At 33.7% G+C, this 20,561-nt stretch overlaps 1 protein-coding gene across 2 annotated transcripts in view; it reads left to right on the top strand.

The window, feature by feature from the left end:
* SYNE1 (spectrin repeat containing nuclear envelope protein 1) overlaps nt 1–20,561 on the top strand; it is a 308,749-nt gene that overhangs the window by 109,278 nt on the left and 178,910 nt on the right. For both annotated transcript variants that reach the window (XM_038177603.2, XM_038177600.2), the window contains 15 exons: nt 27–167; nt 1,176–1,336; nt 3,678–3,828; nt 7,198–7,425; nt 8,036–8,134; nt 9,691–9,878; nt 9,987–10,110; nt 11,074–11,240; nt 12,321–12,474; nt 12,778–13,406; nt 13,799–13,978; nt 16,441–16,591; nt 16,987–17,145; nt 17,896–18,078; nt 19,868–19,969. In XM_038177603.2, the coding sequence (XP_038033531.2) occupies nt 27–167; nt 1,176–1,336; nt 3,678–3,828; nt 7,198–7,425; nt 8,036–8,134; nt 9,691–9,878; nt 9,987–10,110; nt 11,074–11,240; nt 12,321–12,474; nt 12,778–13,406; nt 13,799–13,978; nt 16,441–16,591; nt 16,987–17,145; nt 17,896–18,078; nt 19,868–19,969 (2,817 nt within the window). The remainder of the gene's footprint in view (nt 1–26; nt 168–1,175; nt 1,337–3,677; nt 3,829–7,197; nt 7,426–8,035; nt 8,135–9,690; nt 9,879–9,986; nt 10,111–11,073; nt 11,241–12,320; nt 12,475–12,777; nt 13,407–13,798; nt 13,979–16,440; nt 16,592–16,986; nt 17,146–17,895; nt 18,079–19,867; nt 19,970–20,561) is intronic.

Here is a 20,561-nt window from a genome sequence, read left to right as displayed (position 1 = left end):
TTTTTGTTATTGTTTTCTTTTTGTAGGTCACAATAAATAAATGGGAGCAGTTTGAAAGGGACAAAGAAACAGTTGTAAAATACCTTAATCAAGCAAGCTCTGCACTTGAACGTATCTTAAATTTTAGCAGCTTAGATAGCCTCTCTTCAGAACTGGATCAGACAAAGGTATTCACTGTATGAGATACAGGAACTGAGATATCTTTCTGCCTTTTTTGGTTAACATGTTCTGAGCATATTGCATACAATATTTTATTGTTAATGCTGATATAAATTGTGTATACAGTTTAGAGACTACATAAACTTCAGAGGTAAAATGTTCTCTCTTAAAAACATAATGAAGAATTACTCAAAATCTGCATCTGAATGTATAAAATGGTAAAATTATTTTAAAGACTTCCCATTTTATGCTCGGTAATTGTCTATACTGGTAAGCTAAACAGTATCAAGCTCTGGCACGTCATCATTGACAAAAGAGAGAATTCCACTGTATGGAATCTATAAGCCATAACATGACACTCGCCCTTAATAAAAGAAAATTATCCCAGCCCATTTTATTTACTAATACAGAAGTAATATATGTGATCGACTTTCCATAGTGCTGTGCTTTTCATGACATTTTTACCCTGTGGTGAACCTGATACCACATTACATCTACCCTGCTTTTCTCTGAATCCATTGTTCTGTAGCACATTTACTATGTATGATAGAAAATAGCTATTAAACCAAGTGAAATTACAAGCTACAAGATACTACAAAGTCATCTCTTCAAAGGGTAGTGCAATATTATGCAATATATGTTCAATATTATGCAATATATGGTTACTGAAAGCATATAATATTCAAAAAATCATTTAAAACAATCAACAACAACAAAAAAAATGAAGAGCTATAAAATAAATTTCCATTAGTTGAGTTAATACCTTTTGAACATACATAGTTTTCCTTTCCAAATTTCATTGGATAGAGTTTGTTAAAATGAATATTTATTAAATGCAACCTGAAAATGAATTGGGAGGTGTTTTTTTCTGTGCATTTACACATTCGGAATATACATATGGGACGCACATAACCCCGTGCAATGCTTTTTTCCAAGAACAAACATTGAAGACAAAAATATTTTTTGAATATATAAAACTGTACGTAATTGTATTAATATGTCTTTCATTCTTACAGGAACTTTCTAAACATGCTGAAGCCATGACTGTACAAGCTGAGAACTTGGTGAAGAATTCTTCTGAGATACATCTTGGTTCAAAGAACAAGCAGTCCCTTCAACAGCAGGCAAAATCTATCCAAGAACAAGTGAAAAAAGTAGAAGTTACTCTTGAAGAAGAGTATGTTCTTAATAAATCCTAATATTTATTCTCCACTATAAGATTGAATCAGATCTCTAGAATCCCTTGCCCAACATTTTGTGTCGTCTCATCAGCTCTGTCATTTTCAGCTTGCCATGGCATAACTACCAGATTATAGTACCAAATATGTCAAAAGGTTAATATGTGCAAATAAATTTAATCTTTGTTTGATAACACATAATTTATAAAATCATTGTAGTTACATTTAACCTGTCACGGTTCTTACCTTTAAGCCCCAGTCTTGTGAAGAAGGGATAATTAATCTCATTCTTGAGGTTCTATGATCTTTTAGAAAGAAAAATCTCTGTGCAAATATGAGAACAGTACCATATTTGCCTCAATTTTCAGTTTTCCATTTTCTCTACAGAAATGTCAAGTGCCTTTATCTTAGCTGAATGCCCAGATTATTTTTTTCATGGACAATATCAAAAGCTGCTTCTGCCATCACAAATGAGAAGGCATAATTTGCCAAATTATGTTTAAAAGTGTGACATTCAAACTACAAGAAAATGTTGTTAAATGCTGTAAATATTTGTAGGTTTCAGTACTTGTGAAAGTCTCATCCTCTCTCCTAAGTAATCAGAAGTTACTCAGCTCAGTGTTACTCTTCAAGAGTGCTTCAGCTTTTGACATTTTTCTATATACACATGCACTTGTATGCATGTATGAAATTTGTATTTTTTTTCGTATTTAAGAGCAGGCTCACAAAAGATGTCTTAGTGGATTTACTATGTAGATTAATTTATTATACAAGTGTAAGAAGACACCATGTGGTGGAATACCATGTATTCCATCTGAATATGAACAAAAGACAATGTCAGCATTACTGTTTTGTGTTTTTTGTTTTTGATTTTTCCTCTATTGACCATTGTCATGTCAGCATGTTGGTACGAGTTTAGTTGGTACGAGTTTAGTTGGTACCCTTTTCTTCCTGATGCAGAAGAACACCTTTAAGAACAGAGAAGAGCTCTAAAATGGAACATAACAAGGCTGTGCAGCAGATGCAACTTTCTGATTATTGTTGGTCTATTTTTTTATTTTTTATTTTTTGGGTACCATTTTATGCAAGTGTATTAGAGTGATTTGAAATCAAATATTCTACCGTATCTTCCTGAATACTTTATGAAGTTGTTTTGGTTTTTGTTTTCCAATGTTACTGAAAAAGCTTGTATGATTTTACATAATTTAGATATAGGAAATTCATCCTTCCAAAAATTAATATTCACTTTTTTTAATAACATGTAATCTAGTTTTAAATGGAAACCATTGCTGATATCCCCTTTTGATCTAGGTATGGAACAGGTTTAGTTGAATGTATGAGTTATACAGAATGTCTGTGATACTGTGATATGACAGATAATAAAGAAATAAATCCCTTCTGCAAAACCCATGAATATATACAACTCTCTATAGTTAATCTGCAGAACACATAATCAATGTGTAAAAGATATGTTGTAACTCACATTAATAAAAAGGTTGGCCCAGTAATTTGAAGGTATCCTACATACATATATTATGCCAGTGAATAGGAAGAGGAATTTTTTATTTTGAAAATAAATAAGAAAAAATAAAAAGGCCATTTTTATTTTTTTTCACTGCCATCTTTTCTTAGCTTCCTCTAGCATTACTGAGGGGAAAAAAAAAATCAAAACTTAAAAAAAAAAGTTTTTTGTTTTTTGGTTTTTTTTTTGAAGGCTATATTTAAAAGGAACATATATTTTGGAGTTTTGTAATATTCAAACTTTTCTAAGGAAATTTTCATATTTTCAGTGAAATGGAAAGTGCATATTTTACAAGCTGTGTGTAGGACCCACGTTAGTACTGGTATCTTTAGATTGGTTTTACAGTAAAAAAATTTCTACATTGAAAGTTAATTCTGTTAGGTCTTATAAGGGTCTTAGACTTCTAACTTGTGAGGAAAAAAAAGGTGTGTGTGTTTGTGTTTGTTTTTTTTTTTTTTTTTTCTCTCCAAGATATACGTGAATGTCTCTCTCTCTTTAACATATCTATAATGGATGGTTCAAAACATATAAATATATTAACTTTGAGGTAGTTGTCATATCTGTTGATTCTTTGTCTCAATATGAAATTATTGCCTCGGAAAACACAGGTGTCCCCATTATGGCTAACATAACGGTTTGACATCATGTGCACAGTCTGAGAGGCAAGTTTGAATTTAGGTTCACATCTTAGTCTTCTAAAATAAAGAGTTTTTAAAATGCCTTTCCTTTAGATTGAATTAGTTACATTCTAGCAAGAATACAGGGAGTTTTAATATATTAAACTTTTTATTCTCTCTAATTAATTTGGTTAATTTTAGTATTAAAAGCATGGAAATGGTGAAAAACAAGTGGGATCTTTTTGGCAATAATTTTGAAGCTCTGTCCATCTGGATAGCTGAAAAAGAAAAAGAACTGGAAATTTTGGAAGCAACATCGTCTCCTTTGGACAAACAAATCAGCCAAATCAAGGTGATTAGTTCTTATTATATTTAGCATTAAAATCACATTCTATGTCTTTTTTTTTTTTTTTTTTTTTGATAGAGGCCAAAACGGAGAACAGATTTTTTACACACTTCCTAACTAACCTGAAATAGTGATGACACTTGGTACATGAACATGCAAAGCAGTAAGGCTTCACATAAGCTAAAGAAAAATTATTCTGACTTCTCTTTTAGTGCTTAGTGTACACATATGCAGCCTTTATGTGTATGATTAAAAATATATATAATAAAAATAATAATCATTTAATTTATACTCTTTTTCTTATTTTTCCTGAGTAATTTCCATTGATGTAGAAAATAGCTACATATATAAAAAGTCTCTCTCTCTCTCTATATATATACATATTTTTAAATATATAACATCTACTAGGTATAGATATTGATTTCAATCTTGCAAGCAAAAGTTATAACATGATTTATGTTTTATCTTTTCTTGTAGAATAATAAAGGAACTATTGACTTTAGTAGCTTGTAAATCTGCATTTATTGCTATTATATTTACACTGTTCTATATTCTGTGTACATTCCGGTAGACATAGTCTTTTAGTTTCTTGTTGCTAAGGTACACACTGTCCCTAAGCATTTCCATTTCTAAAGGTCTGCCTTGAAATCCATCCACAAATGAAAATGTGCCTTCTCTGAAGTTTTTGAAGTTACATGTTTCTAAGGGGGCAGCCTTTTTTTTTTTTTTCAACATGTTTTTATACTGAAATTTTCTAAATGTGTTAACTACCTATCCTTCAGAAAGTGCAAAGTTGTGCAGCTGCTTACAGTTAAGGACCAGATTGACACTAAGTCACATGTGGACCAAACAAAATAAATACCTTGATTTCATCACTGAAGAATAAAACAATGCTTGATTTTTTTGCTTTATTGCTGCATCAACTCAAAAACATCTTCCTTTCAAATATATGCATTTATCCACTGGCATGCTTTGTCATCTATCCATACCTGTCAATAATTAATAGATAAGATTCCAATATTTAAGACAGAAAATTATATTAATATTGCATTACAGAGTAAAGATAGTTCTTGTATGTCTAAATTAAGCCTCTTTAAGCTCTACTAGTACATTTAAGCCAATGCCCCAGAAAGGGTTTTCCTTGCTATTTATGCAGATAAACAGTAATTTTTGCAATACATTGCAAATTTCTGAAAATTCCAACACAATTTTTCTTCATTTAAACATCATGCCTGAAAGAAAATGGCCAGCAGATATTTATTTTTTTTTATAAATGTTTATAAAACAGTAAACGGACATGAAGCAGAGAACACCTTTCAGATACACCTTTCAGATAAAGCCTAGAGCATATAATCGTAACTCAGGTAAACAAAGCAGCTGTGTAAACTGTGAAATGAGTCATACAACCTCAGATATGTGGACATAGCTACAGGTCTCCTTCAGTAACATTGTTCTGTGCTTGATTTTGAATAAATTGCTATGTGTTTGTTGCAGGTTTCCTGTTGGTTTAGTTTATGTCACAGTGCTAATCAACATACTTAGTTCATAATTTCAGGTACAGAATTTTAGTAAGGACTACTGCAGATGACGAGAATATAGTGTGTTCCCTGACATCTTTGGCTGAAGTGATTAAAAAAACTGGTGTCAGCTGAACATAATTATCAGGCATAATAGTGGTAATTTTTTGCTTTCTGTGACATTGATTGCAAAACCCCAATGATGTCATCAGAGCCAGATTTTCACCTACACATTTTTCTGAAATTCCTGGTGGACAAAATGACAGCTATCACAAGAAGATGCCATAGGTGGCACGCTCAATGCGAGTTTGAAGGCTTCAATTATCCACCTTCTTTTATGTAACAGTGAATTTAACTGAATAGTGTGGGAGTAAACAAGTGCTGCCTAATTTATATCTGCTGGATTGTTAGATGATTTCAGCTTTAGGGATGTAATTCTAGTATTTTTCCTCTGCGTCATATTCTCATAAAAAAAAAAAAAAAAAAAAAAAAGGATATTTTATAATCTGAATTAATTCAGCATATATTGCATAGACTCTATAAATGCTTCCTGTACCACTTTTTCTTTTTTTCTTTTTTTTTCCTGTACTGTCAGCCTGCTAATTCTAGACTCTGAATGTTGCAGAAAGCTACTTATGAGATATATAAGTAAGGCATCATATTTTTATCACAATTATACCAGAAGGTGGACAATTTTAATACCTTTGAGAGTGCATATTCAGGAAAGTTTTAGGTTGATGTCATGTACGTACATATCAACATATATATATATATATATATATGTTATATATATATAACATATAACAATGTTATATCTAAGAATCTTATTGCCACTTTCAATTCCAATGGGCTCTTTAGGCTCTCTCAATTCCCTCCCCAGTGCATTTTTTTCACTCCTTTTGAAATGAACTCCAAGGACATGCTACATCTGCTGAATTTAAAAGAATTCTGTCCTGAAAAGAAAATGTATCTCCAAGTTCACAAATGCTTTTTGAATAAATAGCCACCAAATATATAATACCACAAGTTTATTTCTTGCATGTTATAGGTTTCAGGTTTACCTCTAATTTGCAATAAAAGTGAGGAAAAAACAGAGGAAGCTGTTGTCATGTACTTAGTGAAATATAAAGCCAGTGTTTCTTAATCTTCATGCATTTAGTAATGGACTTAGGAGACAGCTGAAAAGTGCCAAAGACTGTTATCACCATTGTTTCATGGTAAATTAAATTTATACTGTAATGTGTTTCTTTATTTAATCCTCTTCTTGGGGGGTGCACTCACCTTACCACAACATCTAATTTCATTTATACTTTACTATACAATAGAAATTTAAATTAGAATAGGAAAACAACCTCTATTGGTTCTCGAATCATAGCATGTTTTATTTCGTTAGTGCTTGAAAATTTATTAAAAGCAATTAATCCGATCATAAGGTTTGATTTCTTAACAATGTTGTTTTCAATTGCACATTTACTTATTTCTTCTTACAAATATTTTGAATCCTCAAGAGAATTGCATATTAATTTGCAAGATTCGAGATGGTAAATTATGAACCATTTTGCCTACTGATTATAATATGCACCTCAGCAAATTCTAATTCTTCTTCGTGGACACTGTTTTTGTGTCAGGCTGAATTTTAAACCTTTTCCATTGCTAATCAAAAGAAGAAAGGGAGAAATACAGGACATAGTAAAGACTTTCATAACCAGATATTTCACGAAGTCAATGAGCTCTCCTCTCACATTTTAAATTAAGAATATTGGTGAGAATATTCCTTCACAGAAAGGAAGTATAAAATGTTATTCTGATCATTAAAAACCTGTTGTGCTACTTTATTTACTATTACTTTACATTTTAGGTTATTAATAATGAAATAGATGGTAAAATAACTGGAATCTCAAAACTAGAAGAGGAAGCTGAGTCATTTTCCCAGTTTGTTACCTCTGGAGAATGTGCCCATATTAAAGCCAAACTGACTCATATCAAAAGGTATTGGGAAGAGCTAAGAGATCATGCACAGAGATTGGAAGGAACAATCACAGGGAATGTATCAGCACAGCAGAAGTATGAAGAATGTCTGAAACAGGTAGACAATATAAAATCTACTGAGCTATTTGCAGCAATTTATTGAATTATTCAATTTTTCCAAAATTAAATATAAAATACCATATTATAAGAGAATGCACTAGAATGTATGAGTAGCTTTTTAAGGCAATTGCAAGACTTCCATAGGTAAATTTTTGCTTTGAGTGACTTAAAACGCAAGTTCAGGAAGACATTAAATTATACATACTCAAAAATTTATACTGTCTTTTAGAAAACCTAAGTGATTCTTCTGGATGGAGAATGGTAAAACATATCTAGTGTCTAGTTTATTTGTACAAACTACGTAATTCCAATCTAAGATTGTTTGTGTGTGAATATGATACATCATAAGGGAATAATTTGGATATTATTATTGTCTCAGTTCCAAGTAGCAGAGCACAGTTAGCAACTTTTAACTTAAAAAACCATCCAGAACTACAATAAATAAATAAATAAATAAATAAATAAATTTGATGTAATATTCTCTTGGCACTAAATATTTATAAAATGTCATTTGAAGCATCATGTATGTTTCATGAAGCATCATGTATATTTCTTGATAATTTTAGGCTGTTTTATCATTATTACTATTTGCTTCCTTTTCTTCATAGGTGCAACAGTCAGTGTCTGAATTTGAAACTAAGTTAGCTGAGCCTCTCACATTATGCAGTTCATCACTGGAAACATATGGAGTCCTGCAGGATTGCATGGTAAGCACATGGTCAGTGAATCCTGCCACTGAGTCCAGGGAAATGGAGCCACAGTGAGCTCCTCACAGAAACCCTAATTCTGGACCTGTGTCTGCCTGATGCCACACAGCCTGGAATGGAAACACAAGGAGGCAGCGGCTGCCTCTTGGGGTGGGCAGCCCCAGAGATGCAGCAGCTTTCCTGTACTACGTCCTCTCACCATTTCAGACAGGCTTGGACGGCTTTCTCCCTCCTCTAGAAAAACGACCACCAAAAGTATTAAATGGGCCTTCAGGTTTTTGTTTTTAATTTCATATGCCATATGAATATTTCAATAGAAGAAACAAGTCTGGTAGGTGTTGTTCTATTGCTCCTCAAGGATTTTTATGAGAAAGTTGGACTGGTATTCAGACTACAGATAAGCCCAAATCTCAGTGAACTTGGTGTATGCAGAATTTTTTCTGCGTCTATAAGTACATAATGTTTTTCCATGATAGTCATTGTCTTCCTTTCTGAGAAAACTCTGTAAAAATGCTTAGTTGTATATTGCAGAAGAATACATGTAATTTCCTTTTGAGTTTAGTGATAACTAATTGCAAAGTCTTTATGCAAGGAAGATCTTAGCCGAAGCACTTCAAAAAAAAGCTTGATATTTGTTCAAGAAAAAGAACTAGCATATAGAAAATTCATTTAGACAACATATGTAATCATTATTGTTACTGGCTTTTAAACATTATGAATATACTGAGTATACTGTTGTATTCCTGTCCTGTCCACAGGATCATGTTGATCCAATACCTTAATGTGAAATTAATTATTATTATTATTATTTAGTTTAAATAGCAGCAGTGTTTTGCTGTATAATACGTATTTATCCTATATATGATTTATTCCATGATGGTCATTATAACCATAACTGTTATTGTTGCACACCTGTAAATTGGAATTTCAGTCGTATTAAATGTATTTTATTTTGTGCTTTTCTAGCTCATTTTACCACTTTTGGTTCGTTTTCAAGTGAACAAGTTTCCCAGCCCTTTAGTAATGGCAACACTGGAAAGTCTAGTCAACATTGCATGCCATTTCTATGAAAAGGCGCTGACAGGAGTCAGCTATGGTGATGCTGACAGGAGCTTACTGTAACTGTTCCCTATTTCTCCCTTGACATGGGTTGTGGCAGTCTTCACAGGCTGGCAGGAGCCTTGGTTGTTACTGTATCTGAATAAGTTAAAGCAAATGTTTTCTTTGGAATTTGGATCATTGTCCTACATGATCATGCTGTGTTGTGTGCCAGTTCAGAAGATCTTACTGTTTCATTTATGACTGTTTTTTTACTTTAACACTGTTCTTAGGAAAGTCTTTTCCCACTGTAAGCTAGTGGTCATTGATATACTTGGACCCGTGTATCTAGGATAGATGTGAGAGAAGCTTAATTTATACAGTAGCTTCATGATCTGGGGGGTATGGCATTGCTTCAAACTCCTGATGGAAGTATAGATTTATTTTTTTTCCCACCTTTGTTACTGTAGTTTTGCTATTAATGTATACAACTTCTCTTTCTTTTACATGTTCATTAGGACCTTTGTCATACTGTGGAAAAACTGGGCAACACTCTGGCCTCTCTCTCAGCCTGTGCCCGAAAGGTGGCCAACAAAGAAAAAACTGCTCAGGAAGTTACAGTGTTACAGCAAAACTATGAAAAGGTGCTAAAAAATGCTAAAGAGAAGCAGATCTTACTGGAGACTCTCCTGGCTCAGTGGCAGAAGTGAGTAAGCTCCTATGTCTGTTATGATGGATGCAGAGATCTTTCTACAGTCAGTCCATGATATGATGAGGAAGACATGAATTGATCACTATGTTGTGATTTTCTTAGGCAGGAGAAAGAGCTCTCTTCTTTCCTGGCCTGGCTGGAGGGGTGTGAAGCTGCAGCCAGGCCTTCAGAGCAGTATGTTTCTGCTGACAGAGTTAAGGTGGCAGGTGAACTGCAGTCTCTGCAGGTACGTTTCATTTGAAAGATCATTCCCAAGATCATTCCCCTACATATCCTAGTTTGTTTCTGTATCATCTAAAGGATGTGCTTGCTCAATTGTCATCTGAAAAGTCACTTGATTCTGGACTTTGGAAATGTTTTAGGGAAATATTCCTATTTTTTTCTTGTTTTATCAAAAAAAAAAAAAAAGTCAGGAAAAATATTTGAAAATATAGAATGTCTGCTCAAGAAGAAAATATATCCTGGCATATCCTATATATTTATCATTGGTCTGCTTGCCAGAGGATCTTTACTCTAGATAAATTCCTTTATTAATCAATGTTACTTTCCTTTTCTCGTGTGAAGAATGTTGGTGTGACAGCAAAATATTCAGGGATGTAGAATTCACAAGTCTGATTTCCTTTTGCTTTTTTAAGTGCAAGATTTTCATCCTATTCTAACATATACATGTATTTTTCCTGGCATTTGTTTTTAGATTAATAGGAAGCAGTTGGACAGATGTAGCATCCTTTACACACTCCATGACACCAATCAATCCATAATTTGACTTTTAAATGAATGAAGGGAAGGAAAATTACTATTTTGTTTCTTTGTTTGGGCCAATATTTCCTCATAATTCTGATGCTGCACAGAAAATATGTTGCAAAATTTACTCTCGATTTTAGCCATTTTTATCAGACAGTAGAGCTATATGGAAAGGTCACACTTTGTCCTAAGAGAGAGAAAGGAAAACAGTTTTTGATGAATCCTTCTTGAAATACAGAGGCAGCTTTAGCTACCTGAGAGATATTGAATACCTTTGTGTCCTAATGGATCTCAGTTCCTCCAAGTATTTGGAGCTCATTCACTTGTTTCACAGTGGTTTTATAGGAAAGTCTAAGTTGATTTTTTTTTTTAATGATTTATTGTTATTTGACATAATATGATGCCATATTTAATCTAAATTCTGCACATTCCATTGTTTTCTCAGGATTTGAGAGCAGATTTTGAGCCTCATGCTTCAGTCTATGCGAGCCTGTTACAGTTAAATGAGTCACTGTTCCCAACAGCTTCCAAAGAGTGTGTGAAAGCAATAAAAGATAAATTTAAAGAGCTGGATGAAAGGTGGAAAGCTTTACCACAAACTGTCAATAGAAGGTTTGTGCCTCAGAATGTTTTTTGTATGTTGAATGAGAGTAACCAATACCTCAGTTAGGAATCCCAGTCCTGAAACCTAGTTTTACAGTATTATCATTAGGAAAACAAAGATTTAAGGGTCACTTTGCACACTGTGCTCCTAGGAAAGGGATGTGGGGAATCCTACAGATTTATCATGTTGTCTTTTTGGGATAAACTCCCCTGTTTCTTTGATAGAAGATGTTTATTGCAAGGAGTATGGTGCCAGAAATGGAGATAGTGTTTCGCTTCCTCGATTACATGTTCTCAAGTGACTTCCTAAATTACTTCCGGAATCTGTAATATCTGCTTTTCATTTCTTCAGTTATATGCTTTATCTTGTGAAAAGCTGTCTTATTAAACCCACTTTGGGCTTAATTGTTGGGCTACTAGCTAATATCAGACTCAGGAACATTGCCTCCTTTTCAAAACCATGTCATATAGTATTGTTTAGATTTCATTTGTTTTGGTGATGAATGTACATATTTTGCTATTTGTAACGTGTCTTAAATAATAGACCCTGGTCAATGACAATATTTTGTTAGGTTCTTTATCAATACAATTATTTTACAATATAACAGGCTTCTTCATAAATTTTCATGTTGAAAATCACATAGAGAAATTTCAAAGGGAAGTCTTGCAATGGATGAATGGTGAGGCCTTTTTTAAAGCTACTCATCCTCTGCCTACATTTATAAGACATTTACCTCACATGCAGTGTTGCAGATAGGATAAACAGAACTTAAAGTTAGCTTCTCTTTGTTGGGTCTACCACTATGAAGAAAAGTTGAAGAAGCCATACCTTGGTGGCTTGGCGGGCTTCTAACAGTTGATATGAACAGGATGGTAGAATAAAGGAAGACCTGATTTTATACTTTCAGGTAGTGCTTCCCAGTTAAGTAATCAGCACAGTAGTCATTACTTTTGTAACATAGATCTACATTTCCTTCTTTCTTTCTACCTGGCAGTGATTTTAATTCTGTCCAGTCAGCTATGGTTTTGAATATGGTAAATGATTAATTTAGGTCAACTGCATTCATATTTGCATTTGACATCCTATAGGATCAACCTCCTTCAATCTCTTGTTGCTGAGCATGGACAGTTTGATGAGCTCCTACTTAGTTTTTCAGATTGGATTAAGCAGTTTCTTGCTGAACTACAAGCCACTTCAGAGATAAACACAGCTGATCAAGTACTGGCTGCATCTCAAAATAAGGTAAACTTTTGGATGTAAAAAGTAAAGGCTGACAGATTGTGCAGTGTATTCTGATAAACACTCATCTAAAACTAGCAGGAGGTCGTTTACTTGTGCTTGAAAATTAATACTCTGTTGCAGCCACATACACATTTCAATCATTTGACCAGCCTGAAACAAAACTGTAACACCAAACTGTTCTTACTAAAATCTCAAAAAAAATCAATAGTACTCGTTTTAATCCTAAGTTTAATACTACAATGTTTTCTGAACTTCTGGTTGGAAAAGGAAACCCAGCTCTCATATTTTCTTTCTTTCCAATAGAACCACTTAATGGAAATTGAAAGTAAGAAGCAGCAATTCCGAAGTCTGAAGGAACATTTAGATAAATTATGTTCTTTCAGCTGTCCAGAGGACCAGCAGACATTGCAAGGAAAGACTGAAGATTGCTTTCAGATCTTCCAGGAGGCAAGTCAAATAACTAGCCAAAGACAAGAGGCTCTGAATCAGCTGCAGGTATTCCTGGGGCTCCATAGTGCTTCATCAGGAGTACTTCACCAGCTCAGGCAGACAGTGGAGAAAACTGGAAATATGGATAAAGCTAAGTCAGAGTTGTTGGAGAAGGAACTCCATGATGTTATTCAGTCTCTTAACAAATTGGAAACTGTTGCTGTCAGTTTGGACGGTTCGCTTACTAAGGCCCAATATCATCTGAAACATGGGAATTCTGAGCAGAGGACTTCATGTAGGGCTGTGGTGGATAATCTGTGCTTAGAACTGGAGGCAGTTCAAAATCTGCTGGGAACAAAACAGAGTGAGGCAGAAGCTCTTGCAACGTTGAGAAGATCCTTCATGGAACATAAAGAACAGCTGCTGAAGAGTATTGAAGATACTGAGGAAAAGGCTGACAAGGAGGGCCTACGAGAAGCAACGCTGCAAGCCCTCCAGCAAAGGTAAAAACAGTATAAATGTTTGAGATTGGCATCTCTTCATTTGCTTGCAGTCCCTAGATTTTTTTATGAGTTGGAGGCACATGTGAATTTTCTGCCTGGATGTCTTATTACTTGCCATTTTGCAAGGCATGTGAATCCATATATCTATTTAGTCAAATTTTGGAAGTGAGATGTTTGGGTGGAGGGAAAACATGAACAGAACTTTCTGTCTCTCAAACTGTCTCTCAAACCTTTTATACTGAAAGAACAGAGAAGAAAGTCTTTGTCACAGAAAATTATTTTGTTCAAATGAAGCAAAACTCCCAACAGTTATTAGAAATACCATATAGCATAGGTTTCCCTTACGTGAAAATGAAGATAAGTAAATTTGTAACCTGACTTTTAACTTGCAGATTGAGGGTCTTTAACCAGTTGGATGAAGAATTGAGTTCTCACCAGCATGAACTCCAATGGCTCATGGACAAAGCAAAGCAAATAGCCCAAAAAGATATAACACTTGCTTCTGAAATCGACAAAGAGATTAACCACTTAGAATCTCTGTGGGAGGACACTGAGAAAGTTATAAATGAAAAGTAAGTAGATCTTACGTTTATCAGTGTAAGTGTATTATACACTTACATATATCAATGAAAGTTGATAAAGAAAGAAAGAAACTACAGAAATAAAGAATCTAATTAAACTTGTCTTAACATTTTCTTCGTTTTAGCTGCCTTTTCTTATATTTAAAGAAAACTTCTTCAAATGTTCTTTTTAAAATTTGATTATTAAAATTAAGTGCTAGATACATTCAATACTACATCATCCTCAGTGAATGATTTTTGTCTAAGGGCAGAAGCAGAACAGTTCCAAGCCTGACTAATACTTAAATGGAAAGATGCAGTTTGGTGATCCCCACATTTTATTTGATTTACTGGCTGCTATTGTTCCTTTTTTCTTGATTGCAATGATACATATATTTGTAAATATCCATCCCTGTTTTATATCCCTTCTGCAAAAAAAAAAAAAAAAATCTGTACAACTACATGGATTACATTTTTGCTTTTATTTTTTTCCCAGCTGAATTCAGTCTATTTTTCTAGTGTATTTTTAGGAGATATATAAACTTGAACTAAGTCAATGAAAACAATGGTTTTGTTAAAAAAATCTTTACCACTTCTTTTTCTTTAGCAGTGCTACTAATTTGTATTTCATGTTGCATGTTGGTACAACCCATTTTTCTTATCTGTAGAAGTTCTTAATAATAGTAAACCAAGTAATTTCTGTACTGATGTGCCAAAAACTAGATAGCACCACTTTGGCAATGAAGAACATGTATTATTAAAATAGCTGCCTCTGATAGATGCGTTATTGAGGGTAAATCAGTTGTGCAGTTGTCACATGCAGTAGGTGTATCTTTATACCTAAAACTGGAAAATACTCAGGTACCCTGATGTGGTTTAAACCCAGCAGGCAGGCAAGCACCACCCAGACCCTCACTCACTCTCCCCAGTTGGGATGGAGGAAATAATTGGAAAGGTAAATGTGCAAGAACTCATGGGTTGAGATACAGAGTTTACCAGGTAAAGCAAAAATTGTGTGTAAAAGAAATGCAAATCAAGCTGCTTCTCATCAGCAGGCTGCCACTGGAACTCAGCAGTTCAGCCACTTCCAGGAGATTGGGGCTCACTACCTCTAATGGTTTCTTGGGAAGAAAAACACCATCACTCCAAACATCCCCCCTTCCTGCTTCTTTACCCCAGCTTTTTATTGCTGAACGTGACACTGCATGGTGTGGATATTTCCCTGGCCAGCCCAGGCCAGCTGTCCTGGCTGTGTCCCCTCCCAGCTCCTGGTGCACCCCCAGCTTCCTGCTGGAAGTACACTGCAGGCAGTAAAAGAGAAGAATATTCCTTGGCTGTGTGTGAGCACTGCCCTGCGGCACCTAAAACAGCAGTGTATTATCGGTATTATTCTCATCAAAAATCCCAAACATAACATTATATGTGTCTCTACAAAGAAAATTAACTTTGTCCCAGCCAAAACTATGACATACCTCATGGTTGCTTTCTAAAGTAAAAATATTTATTTTTATTAATTTATTTTACTGATTTATTTTTACTAATTTATTTTACTAATTTACTATTTTTTAAAAATATATATTTTTTTCCTGATTTATTTTGAACAGTTTTCTCTCTCATATATGCACAATTTTAAACCCTCCTAACCATGACTATTTTTGGAGAGTGTTTTGGAACATTCAGAAAAGGTCCAGGTCTTAAAGCAATTGCATCTCTTTGCAATGTCATATTTCCCAAATTCCTTTCATTGGTAAACACTGTTCTACAATTAAGTGTATCCAAGATATTAATCTCACCTCTCTTTCTTCAGCATAAACACCAATAGATTCTTTCCTTCTGTCTATTGCCTGAACAGAAGTAGGCTTTTCTAGAAAGGGGAAAAACAAAAACAAAAACAAAACAAAACAAAAACACCTTTCTTAGCATCCGGTTATTTATTTATATTTATAACTATTTATATTATCAATACAATGATACAATGGCAGGTGAGTTGAATATAATGTTTTAAACACATAGGATTGTCATCTGATAATTGGAGAACAGAATAGTTAGACTTACCTTGCAACAGATTTAGCTGTTACTTCTGCTTCTTATCCAAAAAATACTCCATGTTAAAGGAAGAGGTTAAAAAATTAATTGCAATTCTCAACATTATTACAATGTGGTTTCTCGTTAGTAAGATGCTAAACTTAGGAAGTGAGAAACTTGAATTCCAGTTTTAGTGTTTCTTTTGCTCAAGTCTTTTGCTTCACAATATGATATGGATGAGGTGGTGATTGATATACTGCCTCTTCAGTGAGGTGCTTGGTGATGTATGGAGCGCCGGTGATTTGTGAAAGCTAAATATATTTCCTTGACCGCCCAAAATATGTTTAGGACTGCATTCTGATTCCTTCATGCTGAATTGTTATACTACATTCACTTTCCATCATAAACATAAACATGAATTACTCTAACACAGACTTTTACCATTACAGAAAGGAGCAGTCCTGTATTCTTATTGATCTGATGAAAGAATATCAGAGCTTGAGGTCAACAGTAATGAAAGTCATAGACAGTGCTGACAGTGCTTCCGTGATCAAATCTATTTGGAAGGATCATGAAGATGTCAAGAGAACTTTATTGAAGGTAATTACATATATTTTCATTTGAGAGATTTAAGTGATCTTTGATTTCATCAGGATTTTCTGTTTGAAATGTGCCATTAGGCTGTCTTTCAAGTTCCTTGAATTTACTGTCGAATCTTGACACACTGACATTCAAGATTTAAGTTCTTCTGATTCTGGTGAGGAAAGAATATAGTCCTTTCTTCCTTTTTTTTTTTTTTTTTTTTTTTTTTTTTTCTGTGAAATCCATTAATGGGTATTTGATTTTTGCTATTTTAACATTTTAGGATCTAATGAATAAATTTTCAAATGAATAATACACGTATACACCACTGGCCTAGAGATGAGTGCCCGAAAAAATGGGTTATTTTTTTTTCTTTGTGTCTTCATTAAACAAGCAAATATTTATGTCCACAGCATGAAGCAGCCAAGAACAACCTGAGTGATAAACAAAAAGATCTGGATACTTTCACCAATAAAGGAAAACATTTGTTAGCAGAATTGAAAAGAATTCATAACTGCGACTGCACTGTGGTGAAAACAGATATGAACTCTATGGTGGACAAATGGCTAGATGTAAGAATCTGGTGTTTTTACACAAAATATAGTTTTTAATTGAGCAAAGGTTAAAGTACTAGTATTTCCTTAGAATATGCAGTTTTTTGTAAAGTTTACTCTAAAATATATGATATTTAATATGATATCATAGGGATAGTACACAGCAATGACATTCATTTGCTACACTTAAAAAAATCTTGTAACAATGTATGAATGTAACTGTTGTAGACCTACTCAGAATATAAATTTGAATTGGATTCTTGCCTAATGTGTGCCAGTATTACTTCATGACTGTAAGTTTTACTAAATAAATAAAGCAGTAAATTATATTATATTAAGTTACATCATTAAAGATGTGAATACATTGGGAGAGACATTATAGCAGAGAAACATAATATAGAAACTAATATTTTTTAATTTTCATATTTATACTGCTTTGATAGCAAATTCTTTTATCACATAAGAAAGATAAATGTAGCTGTTTTTAATAACAAATTTTATTTGAACCTGAAATGATTTCCCAGTAAAAACAAAAAAACAAACAAACAAAACACATACAGCTTTTTAGAAATAGTAACATATGATTTTTATTTATTTTATCATCTAGGAAACTAAATTCAAATTAGATTTTAGAACTTTTGCATAACTCTAAGAGGAGAATTATTTTGCCTACGCTAACTAATTATTTGTCTTAAAATTGGCTTCAAAATCTAAAAGGAATCTAAAAATAATTTTTGAATGTATTTATGTGTTCTCCTTTCTTAAAAGGTGTCAGAAAGGATTGAAGACAACATAGACCGGCTGAGTGTAAGTGTATCTTTATGGGATGACATCCTGAAAATTGGAAAAGAAATGGATGGATGGTGCAATAAATGTATTTCTCAACTGAATGAAGACATCGGCAACTTGAGTAACAGTCAGAGAATGGAGGTCATCCTGAAAGACTTCCAGGTGTTTACACATAAATTGTTAATAAAAAAGATTTGGGCGAAAATCTCCAGTGAAATAAGGCACATAGATAAACCTGCACGGCTTTAGACCACTGTGTCCCCTGCTCAAGCAATGGTATCACAAATGCAGCAGCTAGCATAGACACTTCGGTCTAATTTTGAAGCTGTCTGCTTCTGACAGAAACAAGAATGGCACAGCGCTTACTCCATCTAAATGCCATAGTCATTTTGACTCTAGCAGTACGTGACCATGTGTTCTTGCAAGGACAAAAATTTCAAAAATTTGGATATTGGACTGAGCGATGGTCCAGTAGAAGCTCATGGAAATTTTAGACATCACCTGAAGTTAAGCAATGAGCAACTTCTAAAATCTCAGCTTAAAAGATAGAGTCTCCAGCCACTATAATAATAAAGTTATGGTGGACTGTAATGCAAATTTTAATGTCAGGTTATAACAAGTTCAGTAACATGCTCTCTTTCTTTTCTGAATAGCGTTAAACAGATTTCAGAATATAATCAGTGTTCAGGAAGCATTCTGCCACCACTGGCTTAAAATGTACAGCAGGTCAACCATAGAATGAGTTATATTCTACTTCATTTGAAATAACTAATGTCCTTACAAAGATGCACAGTGTACATATACAAGTACAATAGAAGATGAAATGGTGCTAATTCAGTATTTTGCTGAGGACAAACTCTATCTAATGTCTTTGTGACAACCATGACAGTCAAACCACCTAACTTCATTACTATTTGAACTTCTTTGGAGTAACAGCAGCCAACACCCAAACCACAGGTGTACCTGACTCAAGGAGAGCCAGAACAACAGAAAGCATGAGGACTGTGAATACATCTGCAGTCACAGAATGCATTGTTCATAATACTTTTTTGTAGTGTCTTTTGCAAAGGAAAGGCAGTTCACTGACACATTTCACATGGACAGAAAAATCTCATATATTGTCCATAACACTGGTCTCTTTCTCAATTAGCTCATATTAGCTAATATTATATGCTCCTAGAACATCCCCTTGAGGATTCTTCTAAAGCCACCTGAATTTCTACCATTCATGAATGGTGCTGAAGTTAAGCGTAGCTGTTTAATCCTGAAATCCACAGTCCAATCATTTAACTGGAGTGGCCTTTGATTTTTTTGAATGAAAGTTTGGGTAACGTGGCACAAACATTAATTTCTTGCTTAGTACTTCAAAACTACAATTATACAGATTATATTTTTCTCTTTTATATTTCTGTTGCTTTTAAAATAAACAGAATATTTATTTATAATGTGGATATCTATGACTGCAATAAATATAAGGTCCTGACACGTCAGTGTATATATAACAACATTTTTAATTCCATTTTGAGTGTGACTTTTAGTTCTGTCTATTTTTGTTCTGAGGTCTCATTTCCTTGTAATAAAAAACAGAGTACATCTATTATGCTCTGCATGCTACTTAGTGGAAGCTAACAACCACAGTAGATTTTTCCAGTCAAATAAACAATGACATTCCAATCTTTATTCAGCCACTTTTAGGAAACTAAAGCTGTTGTATTTTTAAATGCTAAAAATATGTCTGGTTATTTAAATGGAGGGAAAAAAATCTGAGCCGATTCTAATAAAGGAAAAGAAATGGGAGAGCTTTAGAGAAGGAAACTAACAGAACTGTGCTTGCTGTTGGTTGCTAAACCTCATCATATTGTTCATTTTTTCCAACTCATGGAGCATCCTTTCCAAGCTCTAAAACCTTCTTGTAGTTTGGTATGAAACTTTGACTACATCTCTTCTACAGTCTCAAGTCAAGGATAAAGAACAGAAGCTGGAGCAGCTCAGCTCTAAAATTTCAGAGCTCAAAGACCTGACTCATAGTCAAGAGCCTCCTGCAGATCTTCAGGTAAAATAGATACTGTTAATCACAGACTATGCTTAACTATAAGTGTTCTTTAGTAGTCTCAAATTAGTGTCCAGAACTGTTAGTAGATAAAGATAAAATAGGAGCACTGAAGATAAGCTCTTGAACTGTTGTTGTTGGTTAGTTTCATACTTTTTTTTATAATCTAGGAGAGATGCAAAAGCAAAAATATGAATATTTTTGAAGTTGGATTTCAAAAGGAAATTGATATGTGAGGTTATCTGTTTTCAACATGTCAGAAATTTTAAAAGATAGTCTGACTTCTGTGATTTCCGCAGCAAGGAAGTATCTCAGTAGATAGTTATTTCAAGCACAGGTATCAGATTTTAATTTAATCTAACATTCAGGTCTTGTCCACATTTTGCACTGACTGTAAACATAAGCCTAAATTACTAATCAGATACTGATCAAGAACCCTATATTATCAAGATGCGCAAGCTATGTAGTAATGCTTATGTTCTCAGAAATTGTTTCCTTTGTGAGAATAAAACATCATGTTTAATTTATTATGAAATTAAATTTATTTTAATAAATTTAATAAATTTATTTTTTTATAATAAATTTAATATTTATT

The sequence above is a fragment of the Anas platyrhynchos genome, chromosome 3 (genome assembly GCF_047663525.1).
Source record: "Anas platyrhynchos isolate ZD024472 breed Pekin duck chromosome 3, IASCAAS_PekinDuck_T2T, whole genome shotgun sequence".
Lineage (NCBI taxonomy): Eukaryota > Metazoa > Chordata > Aves > Anseriformes > Anatidae > Anas > Anas platyrhynchos.
Note: the sequence above shows the minus strand (reverse complement) of the source record. Positions and strands in the feature narration are given on the sequence as shown.